This window comes from Lemur catta, chromosome 3, assembly GCF_020740605.2.
Source record: "Lemur catta isolate mLemCat1 chromosome 3, mLemCat1.pri, whole genome shotgun sequence".
Classification (NCBI taxonomy): Eukaryota; Metazoa; Chordata; class Mammalia; order Primates; family Lemuridae; genus Lemur; species Lemur catta.
The window spans coordinates 17,767,558-17,788,098 of record NC_059130.1 but is presented as its reverse complement, the minus strand read 5'-3'; the positions used below and the strand labels follow the sequence as shown (position 1 = coordinate 17,788,098).

Sequence of the window (20,541 nt, the reverse complement as noted above, 5' to 3'; positions counted from 1 at the left end):
CTTCATTTCTTCCTCCAATAGTAGAAAACTCTTTTTCTCCCCCAGACAAGAAACAGAGCTTTCTTCACTGCTAAGGCTTGGGGTTCCATTCTGAAGCAGTTTTTATCTACATGTCCAGCTCCCCATGTCTATGCCTTCTCAGGCCTATTCCCTCATGGCCCTAGTATTGGCTGTCCTGCTTTCTGGTTTGGCATTTTGTCAGGTTATGAGCAGAAGGACAGGGCAGATTGCACACCCCCACCCCTTCCAGCCAGCTGGCTCCTTGGTCTCTTCCCTGGATACTAAAACAAAGAGGCTGTGTGCTCTGGCTCCCTACTGAAATCAAGGCAGTGGGGGGAACAACAAATATGCCAGCTATGTGTACAATCAGAGGAATATCTGGCAGCACATTTGATCTTTTGTGACTTTATTTCAGCCAAGTTGTCAGGGCCTCTAGGCATGGGGGGTCTTGTCATACCCTGAGCCTTAATGCTCAGCTGGGTTCCAGGTACTATGTTGATGAGGGGTGCCCAGGCACCCAGCTGGCTGTTTCGGATGGATCCCCAGTGACACTAACTGCACAGCCTCACGAAGGAGGCCGAAGTGGAATTTTTCGTCACTGTTCCAAAGTGCTTTTGTCCCTTCCTGTTACCTCCCAGAAGCAGAGACAGGAAGTTACTTGGATGGAGGTCACAGCAAGTCAGTGACATTCAGGATTGGAATGTGCTACTTGGACCACCAGTTTATCCTCCAGCACCACAGTTCATAATTTAAAAAACAGAACAACCTAGTGACTTTTATCTGGGAAGAGGGAGGAGGGGACATGGGAAATGGCCCATGACACACAAAATAACAATGAGAATAACTTGGTCCTTTTTGATTCAGACTCTTTATCTCTTTCTATACCCATAAGAATGCATGCTCACAAAAGTTTGAGAAATACTCAGTTAAACAAAATTAAACAGATTAAGATACCATAGGACTCCTAGGAACCTTTAATGTGCTCATGCATACTCCAAAGAATTTATAATGAAAACTATTTCTTAAACACAGTCAACTACAGGCCAGGCGTGGTGGCTCACACCTGTGATCCTAGCACCTTGGGAGGTTGAGGTGGGAGGATCACTCAAGCCCAGCAGTTTGACCAGCCTGAGCAATATAGCGAGATTTCATCTCTACAAAAAATTAGAAAAAATTAGCCAGGCGTGGTGGCACCTGTAGTCCCACTACTCGGGAGGCTAAGCCAGGAGGATCGCTTGATCCCAGGAGTCTGAGGTTGCTGTGAGCTAGGCTGACGCCACTGCACTCTAGCCCAGGCAACAGAGTAAGACCCTGTTTCAAAAAAACAAAAAGTCAACTGTAAAACTAAGGATTCCATAGGCACGAGAACTCCAGTGAACAAGCTTTGGGAAGTGCTGTTCCAGGGTAAGCCCATAAGTATTCTGTAAAGATAGAAAAGTGAGGCCCAAAACAAACTCTTCCCTACCAGCCATCAGCCACTATCTTCAAAACTGCAGCGTGAGATCAAACTAGGTTATCATTCTGTACTTTCCTGTCTGTACTTCAGCAAGGATTTGAGGTATTTTTCCACTTGCTGGTCAAAGCTTCTGGAAGAATACCCTGCCTGGAAAAAGTTCACTGGAGTCAGAAGGTATTTTAGTGCCAGGCCCCTGAACTCAGCAGCTAGAAGAGGTGTGGCCTTGCTGTGAGACAGGGGAGAACCATGTCCCATCCAGGCACTCTGGTTCCCTGTGGCTGCTGGGCCACCTCCCCTGAGTACCAAGCAGGGCTCTAAACCAACGTCCTCCCTGGTTTCTGGACAAATAAACTTCTCCTCTGTAGACCTTAAGTGCACTGAAAATCCCAAGGGGGCAGTCGGCACAGTTACCTTCTTCTGGGACTCACAGAAAGAGACTGCCCCATTCAATTCTTTGCTACAGAGGTCTGGGAACAACTGCTTCTTGATCTGCAAAGGATGGTAGCAGGGCTGCTTCTTAAGGTCCCCATGCCAGGGAGAAAGTTTCCTTTTCTTGGCCTTATTTGAGTTTCTGTCAGCTTGAGATTGATCAGCATTTTTTTCAGGGGATTCAAACACGACACCCTGGGTTCCCCGCCTTTTTAGCCTCCTTTCTAACAGCCAGAGAAAGCTCGGTTTTCTAGAGGAGGAACTCATGTATTGCTGCACAGAGTCTGGAATCAGGGGCATACAGAGTCTGGGGCTCAGGCTGTCCTGAAAGTAGGCTCCACAGGGCTGTCGACTGACAATGGGAACCACCTGGCAAGGCTTCAGTGCTGCAACAAAGGCACGAAGCTCAGAGTAGGAGGAATGGTCAGAGTAAGGGATGATGTGGATATCAGGGTGGGACCTGTGGATTTTCCGGCTTGTGGGAAGGATAGCGATGGTAGGGTGAGTCTGGTTCCAGTGCAGCATGGTGGAATGGCAGATCTCCGTATGGTCCACAGCATGGATGCGGCCAGCCTTCTCGTCTACCGTGAACACATCTGCCAGGCCCAGCAGCTGTACCAACTCCAGACGCTGAGGACTCAATACTACCCAGGTCCGAAACTCCAGGGCCAGCTGCTCTAGCAGTGATTCCTTTCCCAGGCTATAGAGTCCTGAATAATGGTAAAGGGATTGAGGAAAGTAAGACAATGAAGCTACTGGAGAATCCTAATAAATCAACCAAATGTTTAACAAAAACATATAAAATTTATGGAGCAATCCAGGGAGTATATGAGGGAGGAGCTGGCATTTGAGCTGAGATATATGGAGAATGCAGGGGGCAGGGGGCACACAGAATCCACTTTTATTCAGTTCAACAAAAGAAAGCACCTAACAAGTGTTAGGCACTATGAAAACTAACAAACAAAAAGTCTCAGCCCTCAAGGAGTACAACCTACATGGAGACCCAGAAAAAAAACATAGTTAAGGGCACTGTTAAAGATATGTATACAGTGTTATGAGGACACAAAAAAGAGTACCTAACAATTGATGCAGTTAGGGCAAGTTTCCTGAAAATGACAACTGGGCTAAGTCTTAAAGGATGGGTCAGGGTTAACCTGGCATGGAAAGTATATGGTGGAAAACATTTTAGGAGGGGTTAGTTTCATATTACTAAAGTAAAAAAAGAATTGGTAAGAAATGACACTAGAGAGGTAAGGAAAGCCTATATATTAAAAGGCCTTATATGTACTGCTAAGGAGCTTGGACCTAATCATATAAGTGAAGCGGAGCCATTAAGTCAGAAGCAGGAAAATATCTGATTCTAATCATAAGAATAATATCATCAGAGCAGGGCTTTAGAAAGAAAAATACAGCAGCAATATTATTTGACTGCCCAGATAAGAAGTTGGAAGTAGAAGTTCCAATAGAGTTGGAACTACTGAGTTGAGTTCTATACTACTTATATAGAAAGAAACGGAGACATGAATTTGAGTAATGGCTATGGTAACAGATATGGGAAGTGTTATTTAATAGTTGTTCTCAGACCTTTTCTGCAGATCTATTTCAAATACACAACCAGATTATGAACTCCTTAAAAGAACTCACATTTCTTTTATACCTGCTTTATTCCTAATTACCATTCAAATCTCACTCTTTGGGCACAAATGTAGCTGATTTTTTTCTATGTATATTCCCACCTTTTCCCCCTCTCTAGGTCCTTGCCTAATAGACTATAGGCCCTCAAAGTCAGAGACCATATTTTATTCATCTTTATATCCCCACTGCCTATTGAATACTTGGCACAGGGGCTTATTATATACTCGCAGAGTTAATCAAGTCCTACCACAGCACCCTCCTAGCCAGCTGTACTTCTCTGGAAAAATTCTGCATTAAAACTTCAAGAATGGTTAGGGCCAATATTTCTTTATGATCAGTTAAACGATCCTGAGAGTAGGGGATATTTCTCAATCAGTTTGGTAGTCACCCTGGGAGGTATATAATTTTTTCAATGCCTTTGTTTAATCTCACTTTGAAACTCCTTTCAGAGTTGGTACATCTCCTTTTAAAATATTTATAATGGTGGCAAATCTTTTCCCTTTTGTGGACTTACAATTTTGGAAACAACCAAAAAAGTCATTTAGAACTAAATCTATTACTTTTTTTTTTTTGTAAGAGGGGGTCTTGTTCTGCTGCCCAGGCTAGAGTGCAGTGGTGTGATCACAGCTCACCGTAGCCTCAAACTCCTGGACTTGGTCAAGTGATCCTCCTGTCTCAGCCTCCTGAGTAGCTGGGACTATACGCATATGCTACCATGTCCAGCTAATTTTTTAAAAAGATTTTTTTAGGCCGGGTGCGGTGGCTCATGCCTGTAATCCTAGCACTTGGGAGGCCGAGGTGGGCGGATCGTTTGAGCTCAGGAGTTCGAGACGAGCCTGAGCAAGAGCAAGACCCCGTCTCTACTAAAAAAAAAAAAAATAGAAAGAAATTAGCTGAACAATTAAAAATATATAGAAAAAATTAGCCGGGCATGGTGGTGCATGCCTGTAGTCCCAGCTACTCGGGAGGCTGACGCAGGAGGATTGCTTGAGCCCAGGAGTTTGAGATTGCCGTGAGCTAGGTTGACGCCACAGCACTCTAGCCCCGGCAACAGAGTGAGACTCTGTCGCAAAAAAAAAAAAAAAAAAAAAAAAAAAAAATTTTTTTTTAGAGACAAAGTCTTGCTTTATTGCCCAGGCTGATCTCCAACTCAAGTGACCGTCCCCCTCATCCTCCTAAGTAGCTGGGATTATAGGCATGTGCCACCACACTCACCTATTACATTTCTTAAAATAAAAATTTCTTTTCATAAGCTATATCAAAAGGCAACTCCAAAAGAAGAGTCCCCAAAATATTTTGTACCACTGTGGAATCACCAGAACAATCATACAGCTGGTTTTTTTTCCAGCTGTTTTTACAATGTATCTGATTTAAAGCACACTACTCACTTAAATATCTATTTTCTGATAAATTTCATTCATTCATATAACAAATATTAATTGAATGCTTCTATGTCAGGAATTAATGTAGGCATTTGGCATATATCCATAATAAAACAAAGAGCCCTGCCATCATAGAACTTACATTCTAGTAGGGTGAGACAGATAATAAAAACCAAATACAATAAATACGTAAATTATGGAAGATATTGTAAGGTGATGAGTGCCATATTGTCTCTCTTCTACTTAAAATCCTTCAATAGCTCTTTGTTGGGTTTAGGATAAAGTCCAAAATGGCTTACCAGCACTCCAGCCTTTCTAGCCTCCTTGCCCACTTTTCTGCCTTTCTAGCCTCCTTGCCCACTGTCATACTGGAGAGTCACCAACTCTCTGTTCCACAAATGCACAAAGCTTATTCCCACTTCCATCCATGCTCTCAGAAGTTTACATCTGTGTGTGTGAGGGGTGGCAGGGGAAATGGGGAATAAACAATAAATAAGCAATATCATATTTTAAAATATATAAAGTATACTGTGAGATGATGAGTGCTATAAAAAAAGAAAAAATTGGATTGGTATAAGGGATTAGGAGTTGGGAATGGGGATGGTGGGCAGGTTGCAATTTTAAATAAGGTGGTCAAGGTAGATTTCATGGAGAAGGTAAGAGCTACACAAAGATTTGAAAGATGTGAGAACCCTCAAAGAACCTAGATTCGCTAGCTATGGGTGAGAGAAAAAGGAAAAGAAACAACTCACCAATCTTTATGTTATGTTGTGGGTGCTTTTGAATGAGCTGGACAATCTGCTGGGCAGCTTCTTGTCGGGAAGGAAGAACCAGGTCTGGGTTGCAATTGGTATTGTCTAGGTATAAAGTATGGATCTGTTTCCCCAATGTTAGGGCTGGCTCCTTTAGCATGGATGGTATATATCGAAAATCACCTGGAAGAATACATATATAGGGACAGAAGGTCAGAGACAAAAAATAGAAAACAAGCCTCTCCTACCTCCAACAACAGATTAGCATTTGCTTACTGGTCTGTGGAAAAGCTATTATGTGGCTTGGCACTGAACTAGGCAGTATAGCTGCATAGTTTCTTTGTAGAAATGTCTCCATTCTACTCATTTTTAAATTATTCCTTACAAGGTTTGGACTCCTAAAAGAGTGGAAAATCAGTTGAGAAGGGGTCATTGTACTCATATGGGATGAAACTAGAAGGCCTTCAGACTTCTGAGTTAAGACTGTCCAAGAAAAGTAATATCTAGGCTGGGAAGGTAGGAGGGACCCCTCCAGAGGCCCACCTGTGTAGAGGATGGTTCCAAAATATCCTTCAAAGAGAAACATGACGGAGCCAGGGCAGTGATTGGCATCGATGAGGGTTACAGTCATGGTCTCTTTTCCAATTTCATCTAGAGGCAATACATGGCTCTCACCAACCTCCAGGGCTCGGATCCACTGCTTAGATACCTGAGGAAACAGTTGGTCATCCCAGTGACCACAGACTCCCCTCCCTGACACCTCCCTGGAGTAGGGACTATCCCTGTTACACGAATCAAGGAAAGCTGACCAAATCCTCAGCCACCTGAAGCAGAAGCTGCAATGGAGATTCCCAAGCAATCCGCCCTTTCTCCTCTCACTCCCCACCTCACCCTTTGTACAACTTTATTATTTTTTTTCTTAAAACCATTCCATTTTTTTTTATTTCAGCATATGATGGGGGTACAAAAGTTTAGATTACGCATATTGCCCTTACCCTGCTTCCCCACCCCCGAATCAGAGCTTCAAGCGTGTCCATCCCTTAGATGGTGCGCATCGCACTCATTATGTATGTATACACCCATCCCCCCCACACACACACATCTGCCCAACACCCAATTAATGTTATCCCTAAATGTGCTCTTAGGTGATGATCAGTGAAACCAATTTGATGGTGAATACATGTGGTGCTTAATTTTCCATTCTTGGGATACTTCACTTAGTAGAATGGGTTCCAGCTCTATCCAAGAAAATACAAGAAGTGTTATATCACCATTGTTTCTTATAGTTGAGTAGTACTCCATGGTATACATATACCACAGTTTATTAATCCACTCATGTATTGATGGGCACTTGGGTTGTTTCCACATCTTTGCAATTGTGAATTGTGCTGCTATAAACATTTGAGTGCAGATGTCTTTTTTATAGAATGTCTTTTGTTCTTTTGGGTAGATGCCCAATAATGGGATTGCTGGATCAAATGGTAGGTCTACTTGTATCTTTTTAAGGTATCTCCATATTGCTTTCCACAGAGATTGCACTAGAACAAAATGGGAGGTATTAATTTACCAGACTTCAAACTGTACTACAAGGCTGTGGTTATTAAATCAGCTTGGTATTGGCACAAGAACAGGGACACACACCAGTGGAACAGAACTGAGAATCCAGATATAAAACCATTGTCATATAGCCATCTAATCTTTGACAAAGCGGACAAAAACATACACTGGGGAAAAGAATCCTTATTCAATAAATGGTGCTGGGAAAACTGGATAGCCACATGTAGAAGACTGAAACAGGACCCACACCTTTCACCTCACAAAAATCAAATCACAGTGGATAACAGACTTAAGGTACAAAACTATTAGAATTATAGAAGAAAATGTGGGAAAAACTCTTATAGACATTGGCCTAGGCAAAGAATTTATGAAGAAGACCCCAAAGGCAATCACAGCGACAACAAAAATAAATAAATGGGACCTGATTAAATTAAAAAGCTTCTGCACAGCCAAAGAAACTGTCACAAGAGCAAACAGACAACCTACAGAATGGGAAAAAATTTTCACAGGCTACACATCCAATAAAGGACTGATAACTAGAATCTATTTAGAACTCAGGAAAATCAGCAAGAAAAAAATCAAACAACCCTATCAAAAAGTGGGCAAAGGACACGAATAGAAATTTTTCAAAAGAAGACAGAAGAATGGCCAACAAACATATGAAAAATGCTCAACATCTCTAATCATCAGGGAAATATAAATCAAAACCACAATGAGATATCACTTAACTCCAGTGAGAATGGCCTTTATCAAAAAGTCCCAAAACAATAAATGTTGGCATGGATGTGGAGCGACAGGAGCACTCATACACTGCTGGTGGGACTGCAAACTAGTGCAACCTTTGTACAACTTTAAATTAAGAGTTCAGAAAACAGTCTAGGGTGGTCCGATGTTAGTGAGTTATCTCACCTGATTGTCCATAGTCAGTTACAGATTGAACTTATTCTACTCTTTCCCCCCTTCTCACTACTGTACTTGACTAATCTTTTTTAAAAAAAGTCTAGGCCGGGCGCGGTGGCTCACGCCTGTAATCCTAGCACTCTGGGAGGCCGAGACGGGTGGATCGCTGGAGCTCAGGAGTTCGAGACCAGCCTGAGCAAGAGCGAGACCCTGTCTCTACTAAAAATAGAAAGAAATTATCTGGCCAACTAAAAATATATATAGAAAAACTTAGCCGGGCATGGTGGCGCATGCCTGTAGTCCCAGCTACTCGGGAGGCTGAGGCAGTAGGATCGCTTAAGCCCAGGAGTTTGAGGTTGCTGTGAGCTAGGCTGACGCCGCGGCACTCACTCTAGCCTGGGCAACAAAGCGAGACTCTGTCTCAAAAAAAAAAAAAAAAAAAAAGTCTAGTCAGCGATTCTCAAACTTTCTTCTGATCATAATAACTCTTTGGGTGCAACTGTTTAAAAATTTCCAGGACCCACACCAGCCATATTTACTGAATCAAATAGGGTGGAGGTGAGGAGGGAGCTGGAGAACCTGTATTATTTACCCAGCACTTAAGCTGGATTCTTTTTTTTTTTTTTTTTTTGAGACAGAGTCTCGCTCTGTTGTCCGGGCTAGAGTGAGTGCCCTGGCGTCAGCCTAGCTCACAGCAACCTCAAACTCCTGGGCTTAAGGGTTCCTTCTGCCTCAGCCTCCGGAGCAGTTGGGACTATAGGCATGCGCCACCATGCCTGGCTAATTTTTTTTCTCTATATATTTTTAATTGTCCAAATCATTTCTTTCTATTTTTAGTAGAGACGGGGGTCTCGCTCTTGCTCAGGCTGGTCTCGAACTCCTGAGCTCAAACAATCCTCCCGCCTCGGCCTCTCAGAGTGCTAGGATTACAGGCGTGAGCCACCGCGCCCGGCCTAGCTGGATTCTTCATATGAGGCAAGTTTGGGAAACATTGGCGTGGTTTATGTATGTAAAAGGTAGGAACAGTTTCCTTGGCTACACTAAAAGATCTGCTCAACTTACAGCTAAAACATCTCAAGTCAGTAGGTTGGAAGCCACGCTCATATTCTGGCTAGAGATGCACTTCTAGATTCAAATAACTCCCGCAGTTGTACAAATCAGTTGTCCTGGACCCCATTCTAATGACTCCAAGGCTGTGACAGATCGGGAGTCTTCCCTCAGATGCCTGGACTAGCCCATCAAGGCCGACTCCAATCCCGCATACCTGTAGTTGACGATGCAAGAGGTGGGCTGTGATTGGGGAGCAGTAGAGGGGCCGGGCCCAGGTGCTAGATAGGCCCACGGTGTGGTCCGAGTGCATGTGGGACAAGAAGAAGAGCCTCGCGGTACCAGCCCGGCGCAGGCTCCAAAAGTCTACTGCGATGGGCGTATGGGGGATCAAGACCCCGTTCATGGTGGCGGGGTGGGAGAGTCACCGGCGGGAACTTCACAGGGACAGGGCTCCCGTGTGAGGCTTCCATAACGGCCCACCGAAAAAAGTCATGCCGAGGCGAGAACAGGGCCAGAAACCCTAGGGGAAAGCCAGTTCAGTAGAGGAATAAGTTATTACTGTGAGCGGAAAGAAGGAAGTGACCCTTCTCGTAGGAGTCTAGAGATTAGGAGTCCAAATAGCAGAAGGCGCTCGACACTCCAACCCGCGCGCGACAGCGGGGGCCGGGCCAGGCGCTCAAAGCGCGCGCTGCCGGGAGGAGACAGGCCGAAGTAGCTGATTTCCGATTGTGCGCCTCAGCTCCACCAGAGGGAGCCGCGCCGCTGCGTCAGGAGGTGAGAGGTTGGGGGAAGGGCATTCTAAAATCCGGGTCGGGACTACGCTCGGCGTTCGCACGGAGAGTAGCAGCTGCTCCGTTGGGTCTTTGGGCGAGGGGGCGGGACTTCCGCAGAAAGCATGACTGGGCTTCTCCGTGACGGCGACGGCGCGGAGGCGCAAGAAAGACTGGAACTGCCGAGGGAGAGCCTGAGGCCCGTCGGCTGCGGGGTCGGAAGTCGGGCGGAGGGCCTAGAGGTAGCGGGAGCGACCTGTCGGCGGGGCAAACAGCCTGCGGGTCTAGGACAGAGCCTTTGGTGGGGCTCGCCGGGGAGCGGAGGGAGTTGAAGCGTGAGTGTCAGAGGGCCTGAGTTTCGGCCCTGCGGTGAGATCACGCCTTCAGACTTTTCACTGACCACTATTTCCTTTACTCAGGCCCCCACATCACGACTAGGAGCTCAGGAGTTACGTAGGGATCTGTGGGAACTGCGCCGTGACTGTTAGAGAAGATGCCTTACCTTGGCTCTGAGGACGTGGTGAAGGAGTTGAAGAAGGCTCTGTGTAATCCTCACATTCAAGCTGATAGGCTGCGCTACCGGAATGTCATCCAACGAGTGATTAGGTATCACCCAACCCCCTTAGCGTCCTGACTGCCCCCACTCCAACCCCCGTCGCAATCCCCATCAGGGTCACCACCCCTGGCCGCTCTGAAAGAGTAAATGAACGTTCCTACGTGGCAGTTGTATGATTCGGCCTTAACCTCCCTTTCCGGAGTACCGTCTCGGTCTCCCTTGTGGGATATCTTTTACTCAGCTGGGTGATTTCCTCCTATCACAGGCTTGAACAATTACTGCTGACTCCTGGATCTGTAATATATACTAGTACAGACCTCCTTTTTTAGCCTCAGACTCACATACCCCACTGCCACCTGGATAATTTATCAAAGGTATGTGCGAAATAGCACCAACATTCTTCCCTCCTCCCCGAACCTGCTCTTCTGCTTATATTTGTGTTGGTGAATGGCACCAGCCAGCCAAGTCATCCTTGATGACACCTGATCCTTCACTTATGAATTCACAATTCTAAATATCCATCCCCTCTTCTTTATTGGCACTGTTGTTCTGGCTACGGCCTTCATCACCAAAGCAATTGCAGAAGTTTGCTCGTAGGCCACCTTGTCTCATTTCAGTTAGAATTTTCCCATTTACAAATCTGAATATATAACTCTTGCCTACGGTTGTGGTTCACAAACTTTAGTATGTACAAAATCCCCTTGGGTACTTTCTTAAAAAATGCAGATTTTTTTCATCCAGTCCAGGGATTGATTCTGATTTCAGTAGGGTGGGATGGAACCCAGGAGAATCGGTGTTTTTAACAAACATCTCAGCTGATTCTAGTAGGAGACCTCAGTGAAACAATTATCTACAGAATAAAATCCAAACTTATCATGGCACCCCCAAACAACCTGTTAATCCAGTTACCTGCAGACACTCAAAAGAATGTGTTCTTGCTCGTATTTACATGCCTCATAGCATGCATTAATATCATTACCTTTCTGTCACATCTTCCTGGTGAGCTCCTGTTCATTCAGCTAAAATATGACTTCCTCTGTGAAGAAACATTCTCTGGCTTCCTGCCAGTGTCAGACCTCTGGATCCTTTCTGCTCCTTGTACATTACTTTTGTTTAAATACTTGTCTATTGTACTGTAATTAGTGGTGTTCTTGTCTGGCTCCTTAATAGACTTTGAATTCCCAGAGGTCACACCTTCTTCAAGATTGTATCCCCGGAGCATATACCTGGATGTAAAAGCTGAATTTCACTGGAATGTACAAGGGATTCAATAAGTGTTTGTTGAATGAATAGAAGAACAATGTTTATTCTAGGCCCATGGTATGAAGTATTGTGTGGTATAAGAGACAAGGTAGTCCTAGATGCTTCCTTCTAAGAGATCATGATCTACTTGGATAACCAAGACATGTATAAGTAAACCCCCTCCGTTATAAGTTGGAGATGTGTATTTTACTTCTTCCTGCCATGTGTGTTGGTTTCAGGCACATGACTCAGGGCTTGGACATGTCTGGTGTTTTCATGGAAATGGTGAAGGCCAGTGCCACTGTAGATATTGTTCAGAAGAAGTTGGTTTATCTGTACATGTGCACATATGCCCCCCTGAAACCAGATCTGGCTCTCCTGGCCATTAATACACTGTGCAAAGACTGCTCGGACCCCAACCCGATGGTGCGAGGGCTGGCACTACGGAGCATGTGTAGCCTCAGGTGAGCACCCTCTTCCCTGTCTGGTCCTCAGTGGCTGATGAATTCAGGAGATCATGGGGCAGGTTTTTAATGAGGACAATTTGAGTTCCTTAACACTGGGGGAAATACTATTGTTCCCTGAATTCAGATTTTTAGCTAGTACTTTACTTAATAAACAATATCATGTGATTTTATTAAAGGGAGTTTTTCATTCTCACTCTAGTAAGACAGTCCTCAGTTTTGGTTAAAGATTTCTAAACAATTATGAATATATCTTTATTTGCTGCCTGTGCAGCATTATTCCAAATGAAAAATCAAATTACAGCTTTTTAAGTTTGGTGGAGGCTTTCTCCAGTTCCTTATGATGATAGATACACATTCAAACATCTACTAAACTCTCTGTGAAGTGAAGAGGGGCTGAATTGTGTCAAAACTAGTATTTCAGGATCTGGCTAACTCCAGGATGTGTTGCTTAGGATGCCTGGTGTGCAAGAATATATCCAACAGCCTATTCTCAATGGCTTACGGGACAAGGCTTCGTATGTCAGGAGGGTAGCAGTCCTTGGTTGTGCCAAGATGCATAATCTTCATGGAGACTCTGAAGTGGGTAAGTTCAGTATACTCCATCATGATCAATATTTGTTTGTGCCTCTATTATGTATGACTTTGTAAAAGATTATGTAGCTTCAGTAGAAAATAATAATGTGGCCCCTCTTTTGCACATGTCTCTTTAAATAGGCTGCAGGGCTTGGTATTTTCTGAAATTAGAGAAGTCCTTTCTTTGGGGCCCAAGTGAGATCCTTTGCATTAGCTACTTAAAACAGTCTGGAGATGGCAATTTTTTTGCCTTGAATTTGTAGCAGAGAAGTTCAGCTTTGTCTGCTGGGAGCCACTACTCTGACTCTATCCGTGTGACTCTGAAGCTTTTTTTTATCTGGGATCTTTGTTCTTTTTCATAGATGGTGCCCTGGTAAATGAGTTATACAGTTTGCTGCGTGATCAGGATCCAATTGTGGTTGTGAACTGCCTGAGGTCTCTAGAGGAAATTCTGAAACAGGAAGGAGGAGTTGTCATCAATAAGCCCATTGCCCATCATCTCTTAAATCGGTTTGGATGCCTCCGTGCTTTTTTTATTATGAGATCTGCATCTTTGTGGGATCTTGTTGATGTGCTGAATTAAGAAGTGTTGGCGGGCACAGTGGCTCATGCCTATAATCCTAGTTCTCTGGGAAGCCAAGGTGGGAGGATTGCTTGAGCTCAGGAGTGCTATACCAGCCTGAGTAACAGTGAGACCCTGTCTCTACCAGAAAGAAAAAGAAAAAAAAAAATACATAAAACAATAAAACCCAGCCGGGCGTTGCAGTGTGTGCCTGTAGTCCCAGCTACCCAGGAGACTGAGGCAGAAGGATCGCTTACGACCCAGGAGTTGGAGCTTGCAGTGAGCTACAATGACATCACTGCACTTTATCCAGGGACACACAGTGAGACTCTGTCTCAACAACATCAAAAGTTTTGAACAACTTCTGTAGGGTTAACCTACAGAAAGTTAACCATGTTATTAACTTCATCACATTTCACTGAGAGAATTTCTTTCATTGGTCTTAGTTTCTCTTGGTGATAAAGAGAGCAGAAATATCCTGAGGGGTTAGGTTCTCCCCTCCTCTAGTCATTGTGTTCTACTTAACCTACTTATAGTGTCTTAAAATGTAGAGAATCTATGCCCAGTGTACACTGATCACCCACATCTTTGGCCTTAAATGAATGTGCATTTAGATTGTCAACTCATCTTGGAATTTAAAGCCTATCTGTGTAAACTTTATGTAGTAGATAAAAAGAATGATTCAATTATGGCATAGCCTATTTTTAAGAATTCTCCCCTTGTCGTGATGAATAGCTGACTGGTCATGTGGCAGTAGCATGGAGATGGTGCTAATTTTGTTGCTAAAATAGTGCTTTTGTTTTCTTTTTTGGATAGAATGTCAAAACTGGACCAATGGGGCCAGGCTGAAGTGTTGAACTTTCTGCTACGCTACCAACCCCGCAGTGAGGAAGAATTGTTCGACATTCTCAATCTGTTGGACAGCTTTCTCAAGAGCAGTAGCCCAGGTGTGGTGATGGGAGCCACAAAACTCTTTCTGATCTTGGCAAAAAAGTTTCCCCATGTACAAACTGACGTGCTTGTGCGAGTCAAGGGACCTTTGCTAGCTGCCTGTTCTTCAGAGAGCCGTGAACTCTGCTTTGCTGCCCTGTGTCATGTGCACCAGATCTTGCATAGTTTGCCAGGTCACTTTAGCAGCCACTATAAAAAGTTTTTTTGCTCCTACTCGGAGCCCCACTATATCAAACTACAGAAGGTGGAAGTGCTGTGTGAGCTGGTGAATGATGAGAACGTGCAGCAGGTGCTAGAGGAGCTTCGAGGGTACTGCACGGATGTGTCTGCTGACTTTTCCCAGGCTGCCATCTTTGCCATAGGTAGGTGTCTGCTGCTTTTCCTTTTGAGAACCTAGATCAGCCAGCTAGAAAGCTATGGTCAGCGAAACCACAGAGAGCAAAAGGGTGTGAGTCTTGCTTCAGATAGAAAGTACCATGCACTAAAGAATTGAGTCAGTGACTACAAACAAGGGGAAAGGGAGATTTTTTTTTTTGGTCCGGACTAGTGTTGCCATATCTTCCAGGATACACAATACAGGCAAATCAAACTATAATATTTAAAATTTTTGTTGTCTTCTACTCAAAATGCTTTCCTATACATCATCTTACCACAGTCTTGTGAGGCAATCAGGAAAAGTAGACAAGTGGTATTAATTTCATTTTAAAGATGAAGAAACCCAGGCACAAAAAAGGTAATCAAATTGCCTAAAGATCATACAGTTCCTAAACTGGGAGTATAATCCACCTTTTCTGATTCAAAGTCCTATGTCAATTCATCAGTCATTTATTGAGCTTCTACTATAGGCTATGTATTGTGCTGAGTATAGAACAACACAGAATAATTCCTAATCTTCTAGACTTTTTCATACTGCTTTGTCTAGGATTTAAAAGACTAGAGTGACTCAAAGACTAAAAGCAGGCCAGGTTCCATGGCTCATACCTATAATCCCAGTACTTTGGGAGGCCAAGAGTTGGAGATCAGCCTGAGCAACATAGCAGGACCCCATCTATACAAAAAATAAAAAATTATCTGGGTGTGGTGTCACATGCCTGTAGTCTGAGCTATGCAGGAACCTGAGGCAGGAAGATCAAAGAGCCCAGGAGTTTGCGTTTGCAGTGAGCTATAAGTGATAGAGCAAGACCCTGTCTCTGGTAAAAACAAATAGAAAAAGGAAAAGAAAAGAAAAGAAAGCAGCTGGGGAGCTAAGGTTTAGAGTCTTTCAAGTATAAGAGGAGAAGAAAGAACCCTCATATTTAGAATAAAGCATGGTTATTTTTAGGGGCAGAGAAAAGGGAGCAAAGAGCATGGAAATCCTTGTAGTCAGGAGACTGCTTTCAGGCATCCCCAGCAACAACATTCCTTTGTGGGTATGCTGCTACAGAATGGGTGCCTCATGTCTCACTGCCATGTAAATACCTTTGTTACTGTACGGTTTCAGCCTTGTTCAATGAGGAAACCTTTTTTTATGAACTTTCAATTTTCTAGTAATCAATGAAAAATCAATTCATTTTTACGAAAGTTCCCTTTTTATCAAACTTAGATTCTTTCTATTTCATCAAACAAAGGGTTTTTTTGTTTGTTTGTTTGTTTGTTTTTGTATCTCTGGTCCTTTTGTCTTTGGTGGGAAGTGATTTTAGAATGAGGCACTAATATTTGACTTAACAGTTTCCTCTGCTTTCTTTTACTCTGTAGGTGGCATTGCCAGGACTTACACAGATCAATGTGTGCAGATTCTGACAGAGTTACTGGGGCTTCGACAAGAGCACATTACTACAGGTAATGGATACCTTTCTAGGATTTTTCTGCCAAGTGCCTGGTCTATAGTAGTTGCTCAAAAAATATTTGTTGTTGAATGAGTAATGCAGAGGTTTAAACTTTTGCTTACATCATCATCTGTTGCTGTCAGAGAAGCATGGAGTCTATAGATCTAATAGGGTATTGAGTCTTCAGGCTACCATGAGTCTACAAGACTGTACTATAGATAATGAAGGGTACTAGGTTGACTTTGCTTGTTATTTCCCCATTTTTACCTCTCTTTTTGTTTTATGGCAGTATACTATAGGCAGTAGCTTCCAGGTGTAGCACTAGGGTAAAGCGAGTAAGTTACTTAGGATGCAAAATTTAAGAAAGCACTTACTTTCAGGTTCATGCAAGAGCCAACTCTGCATGTCATCTTAAATGTTGCTTCCTAGGTACACCTCACTCGCCTCACCTTAGTCCCAGTCATGGTGGCTCCATTTATACTGTCTTTAGAGTATCATTCAATAGTAACACTACCCCATATTGGCATATAGCTTTACGTTTTACAAAATGCTTTCCCATACATTAGATCATTTATCCTCATGTCAATCTGATAAGAAATTCATTAAATTATTGCCCATGTGATTATATTTCTCAGATAATCATTGACCACCCCTCCAAAACCAGTTTTACAGAAATTCAGCCAGAAATCTAGTCTGAATACGTGACTCTTCTTCAGATTCCTTCCTACACGGAGGCTTTAATCTTGTGCTCTTGTATCCTGGGATATGTTATAGTGGTGGTGCAGACTTTCCGAGACCTGATTTGGTTGTGTCCTCAGTGTACCGAAGCTGTGTGTCAGGCCCTGCCCGGCTGTGAGGAGAACATTCAAGATAGCGAGGTAGACTGTAATTTTCCTTTACTTCTAGGTAGAAGGGGAATGCCTGGGACCCTGCCCTCTGAAATGGAATCTAATTATTCTTTCCACCCCATGTCTGAAGTGGAAACTCTTAGAATTGATTGCCACCTCAGATTTTCTTTCAGACATAGATGGCATATAAATTATAAAAACCAGTCCAGATACAGTGACTCATGCCTGTAATCACAACACTTTGGGAGGCTGAGGTGGGAGGATTGCTTGAGGATGGGAGTTTGAGACCAGCTTGAGCAACATAGCAAGACCTCATCTCTAAAAAAATATAAAAAATTAGCCGGGCATGGTGGCACGCACCTATACTCCTAGCTACTTAGAAGGCTGAGCCAGGAGGATCACTTCAGTCCAAGGGTTGGAGGTTGCAGTGAGCTGTGGTTATACAACTGCACTCCAGTCTGGATGACAGAGTGAGACCCTATCTCAAAAAAATAATATGAAATAAATAAAAATAAAAACAATTTATCTATGGTTTTTATTACAAATAGTTTGTGGTCCCATTGCTCTTTTGAATAGTTTTGAGTCAGAGATTTATACCATGGGGTTTTAAACTGGAATGAGAGTCAAAATCATTTGTGGAGTTTCTACAAAAGTTTGGGCTTCATCCCAGGTCTATTGGCTTAAATATTCAGGAGTAGTGGGCGTAGACAGATAGATTTCTAAGAAAATTCACAGATGACTGTGATGTGCATGCTACGTTATTAATTTATTAACCGCTTTCATGAAAAATTTAGAGAGACTCTTTAGTAGCTTCCACTGAAACACTAAACCCCAAATTGGGTCAGAGGCCCCAAAGCAGAGAAAGCCTTATTTATTGCGTAATCAGCATAGATTATGAAAATTTTGAGTTTTCTCTTGTGCATTAGAATTTTGTTCCTATTTGTTGTAGAGATTGTTGTAGGGGGGAATCAATGAAATGCAAGTTGAAGTAAATTAAAGATTATACCTTTTCTGCTAGCACTAGGGGAAAAGCAAACTGGTGATTGTTTACTGTCTCCTGTGTTTTGGATAGCCAAGTATTGAGCACCTGTTCTAATTCTTTTATTCCATAGGGGAAGCAGGCACTTATTTGGCTACTTGGGGTCCATGGGGAAAGAATTCCCAATGCTCCTTATGTGTTAGAGGACTTTGTAGAGAATGTGAAGTCAGAGACATTTCCAGCTGTTAAGATGGAGCTACTCACTGCCCTGCTGCGCCTTTTCCTCTCACGACCTGCTGAGTGCCAGGACATGCTGGGACGTTTGTTATATTACTGCATAGGTAAGTTTTTCAGAAAGAAATAGTACTTGCTATGACCTATAGTAAAAATTCTCACAGCTTTCATTGTTTGGTGAGTGATATCTGGGACCCAAGAAGAAAATATTAATGCTATCTAGGGTTTTCTCTCCTTCATTTTTTTCTCCTATTATGGTTGGCACGAGGGTATGAGGAAGGCGTTTTTGTTTTTTTGTTTGTTTTTGTTTTTGTTTAGTAGAGACAGGGTCTCGCCCTTGCTCAGGCTGGTCCCGAACTCCTGACCTCAAGCTATCTTCCCGCCTTGGCCTCCCAGAGTGCTAGGATTACAGGTGTAAGCCACCACGCCAGCCACGTTTTTGTTTTTAACTAACTCAAGGTGTTTTCTTATCTCAGAGGAGGAGAAGGATATGGCTGTACGGGACCGAGGTCTCTTCTATTATCGCCTCCTCTTAGTTGGCATTGATGAAGTTAAGCGGATCTTGTGTAGCCCAAAATCTGACCCTTCTCTTGGACTTTTGGAGGATCCAGCAGAAAGGCCTGTGAACAGCTGGGCCTCAGACTTCAACACGCTGGTGCCAGTGTATGGCAGAGCCCGCTGGGCAACTATTTCTAAATGCCAGGGGGCAAAGCATCATGGCCCAGAGCTTCCTAACACTGCATCTTTTGCCACATCAGGTAAAAATAATCCTTACCTTATATCTTATCTTGATAAATCTTTATCTTTTCAATGATTTGTAGAGTATCCTAGCACTAAATCTTAGACTTGCCTGAATTTGAAGACTTTGCGAGCAAAAAAAGAGGTTCATTATTGGTTATTTAAGCCATTTATCCAAAGACAGAAGTACATATTGTATACTTTTGGGAATTCAGGTAAAAAATTTAGCTCTTACAGATTAAGAACATCTCTTACACAAACTTTCTGACTCTTTTAGGAACCCTGATTCCCGAAGAGAACAAGGAGACAATACAAGAACTCCCTGATTCTGGAGCCCTCATGCTAGTTCCCAATCTCCAGCTTACTGCTGAGTATTTTGAGAAAACTTGGCTTAGCCTCAAGGTTGCTCATCAGCAAGTATTGCCTTGGCAGGGAGCAGTCCATGCTGATACTCTCCAGATGGCTCTTCAAGTAGTGAACATCCAGACCATCGCAATGAGCAGGGCTGGGGCTCGGCCATGGAAAGCATATCTCAGTGCTCAGGATGAAACTGGCTGTCTGTTCTTAACAGAACTGCTATTGGAGCCTGAGAACTCAGAAATACAGATCTCTGTGAAACAAAATGAGGCAAGGATGGAGACACTGAACAGTTTTATTTCCGTATTAGAAACTGTGATTGGAACAATTGGAGATATAAAATCATAACAGATTCTTGTTGCTTGTCCTAAGTAAGATGAATAGCTATCAGAGTTCCTTAGTTTTTCATATTACAGCTGCTTGTAAGTCCAGATAATATCAGATGCAAAGGAGAATGGGAAATCTAAGAATCAGGATGCTTATGTCTTGCCTAAAGACCATCAACTTATTCCTTTCATGCCTACTGCTGATTGACCCAATTTTTCAATGGTGATGTTGTAAGGGTTAATGTTGGTAAGGGAATGGGAATGGGGAGAGAATGGGATTTAGATTCTTTTCTAATCAATTTAAGGGATGGTGTTATTAATTAAAGATATCTGACGTGTGGAAACTGACAGGGGTCATCATTTGTGAGGGTTATTCTTTCCTCCCTGGATTATTGTAGTAAACTCTTGGTTGTTCTCTTATTTCAAATCATACTTTTTAGGCCAGAGTCCAAAGTCCTTAGCATGGCATCTAAAGTACCTCTCAGTGTCGTGTTTTGCCACTCCCAGCACACTCTCTCTTCTGGCAAAAGCAAACCACTTGCAGTTCCATGAATGCACCAGCCTCTCTCACCTCTGTGCCATAATATCTGCTTTTATTTCTTGCCTAGAACACTTCCTCACTTTCATATCTTCATTAATTAATAAATACCTAGTCTGTCTTTTGGTGTTCAGCTCACTGCCTTCATTAGGGGCATTCTTTAAGCTGTCGACGTAGCTAGTGCATACATCTAGCAATACTATTGTAATTGTTTTCTTGTCACTTGTCCTCACTTTTTATTCATACCTGACCACATTTTATACATTAATTGAGATAACTTATGGCAAGAACAGATCTAATAACATGATGGTAAAATAATAGATAAGACCAGAGAATCCAGAATGGGGAAAATGAAATATGAATTAAGACCAGCTGGGTTAGGGATGGGAAATACACAAATGTTCAGGCAATAAGGGCCTACATAGATATAGTTG

General features: G+C 43.1%; 2 protein-coding genes across 6 annotated transcripts; one reads left to right on the top strand and one right to left on the bottom strand.

Annotated features, from left to right (window-relative positions):
* Positions 1–1,260: 1,260 nt before the first annotated feature.
* On the bottom strand, positions 1,261–9,982 carry DCLRE1B (DNA cross-link repair 1B). Its single transcript, XM_045546863.1, has 4 exons — positions 9,376–9,982; positions 6,198–6,363; positions 5,655–5,837; positions 1,261–2,595 (listed from the first exon to the last, which is right to left on the bottom strand). Exons 1-4 carry the CDS (start codon positions 9,562–9,564, stop codon positions 1,517–1,519), a joined length of 1,617 nt encoding a protein of 538 aa, XP_045402819.1. The 5' UTR covers positions 9,565–9,982; the 3' UTR covers positions 1,261–1,516.
* On the top strand, positions 9,624–19,913 carry AP4B1 (adaptor related protein complex 4 subunit beta 1). 5 transcript variants are annotated; one of them, XM_045546861.1, is made up of 11 exons: positions 9,624–9,935; positions 10,351–10,537; positions 11,969–12,193; positions 12,649–12,779; positions 13,132–13,279; positions 14,148–14,644; positions 16,017–16,100; positions 16,862–16,965; positions 18,048–18,255; positions 18,625–18,906; positions 19,164–19,913. In XM_045546861.1, exons 2-11 carry the CDS (start codon positions 10,425–10,427, stop codon positions 19,589–19,591), a joined length of 2,220 nt encoding a protein of 739 aa, XP_045402817.1. In that variant the 5' UTR covers positions 9,624–9,935; positions 10,351–10,424; the 3' UTR covers positions 19,592–19,913. The 5 variants fall into 5 exon arrangements, with proteins under 5 accessions (XP_045402817.1, XP_045402814.1, XP_045402815.1 ...); XM_045546858.1 differs by lacking the exon at positions 9,624–9,935 and adding an exon at positions 10,000–10,173; XM_045546859.1 differs by lacking the exon at positions 9,624–9,935 and adding an exon at positions 10,160–10,232.
* The last annotated feature ends 628 nt before the right edge of the window (positions 19,914–20,541 follow it).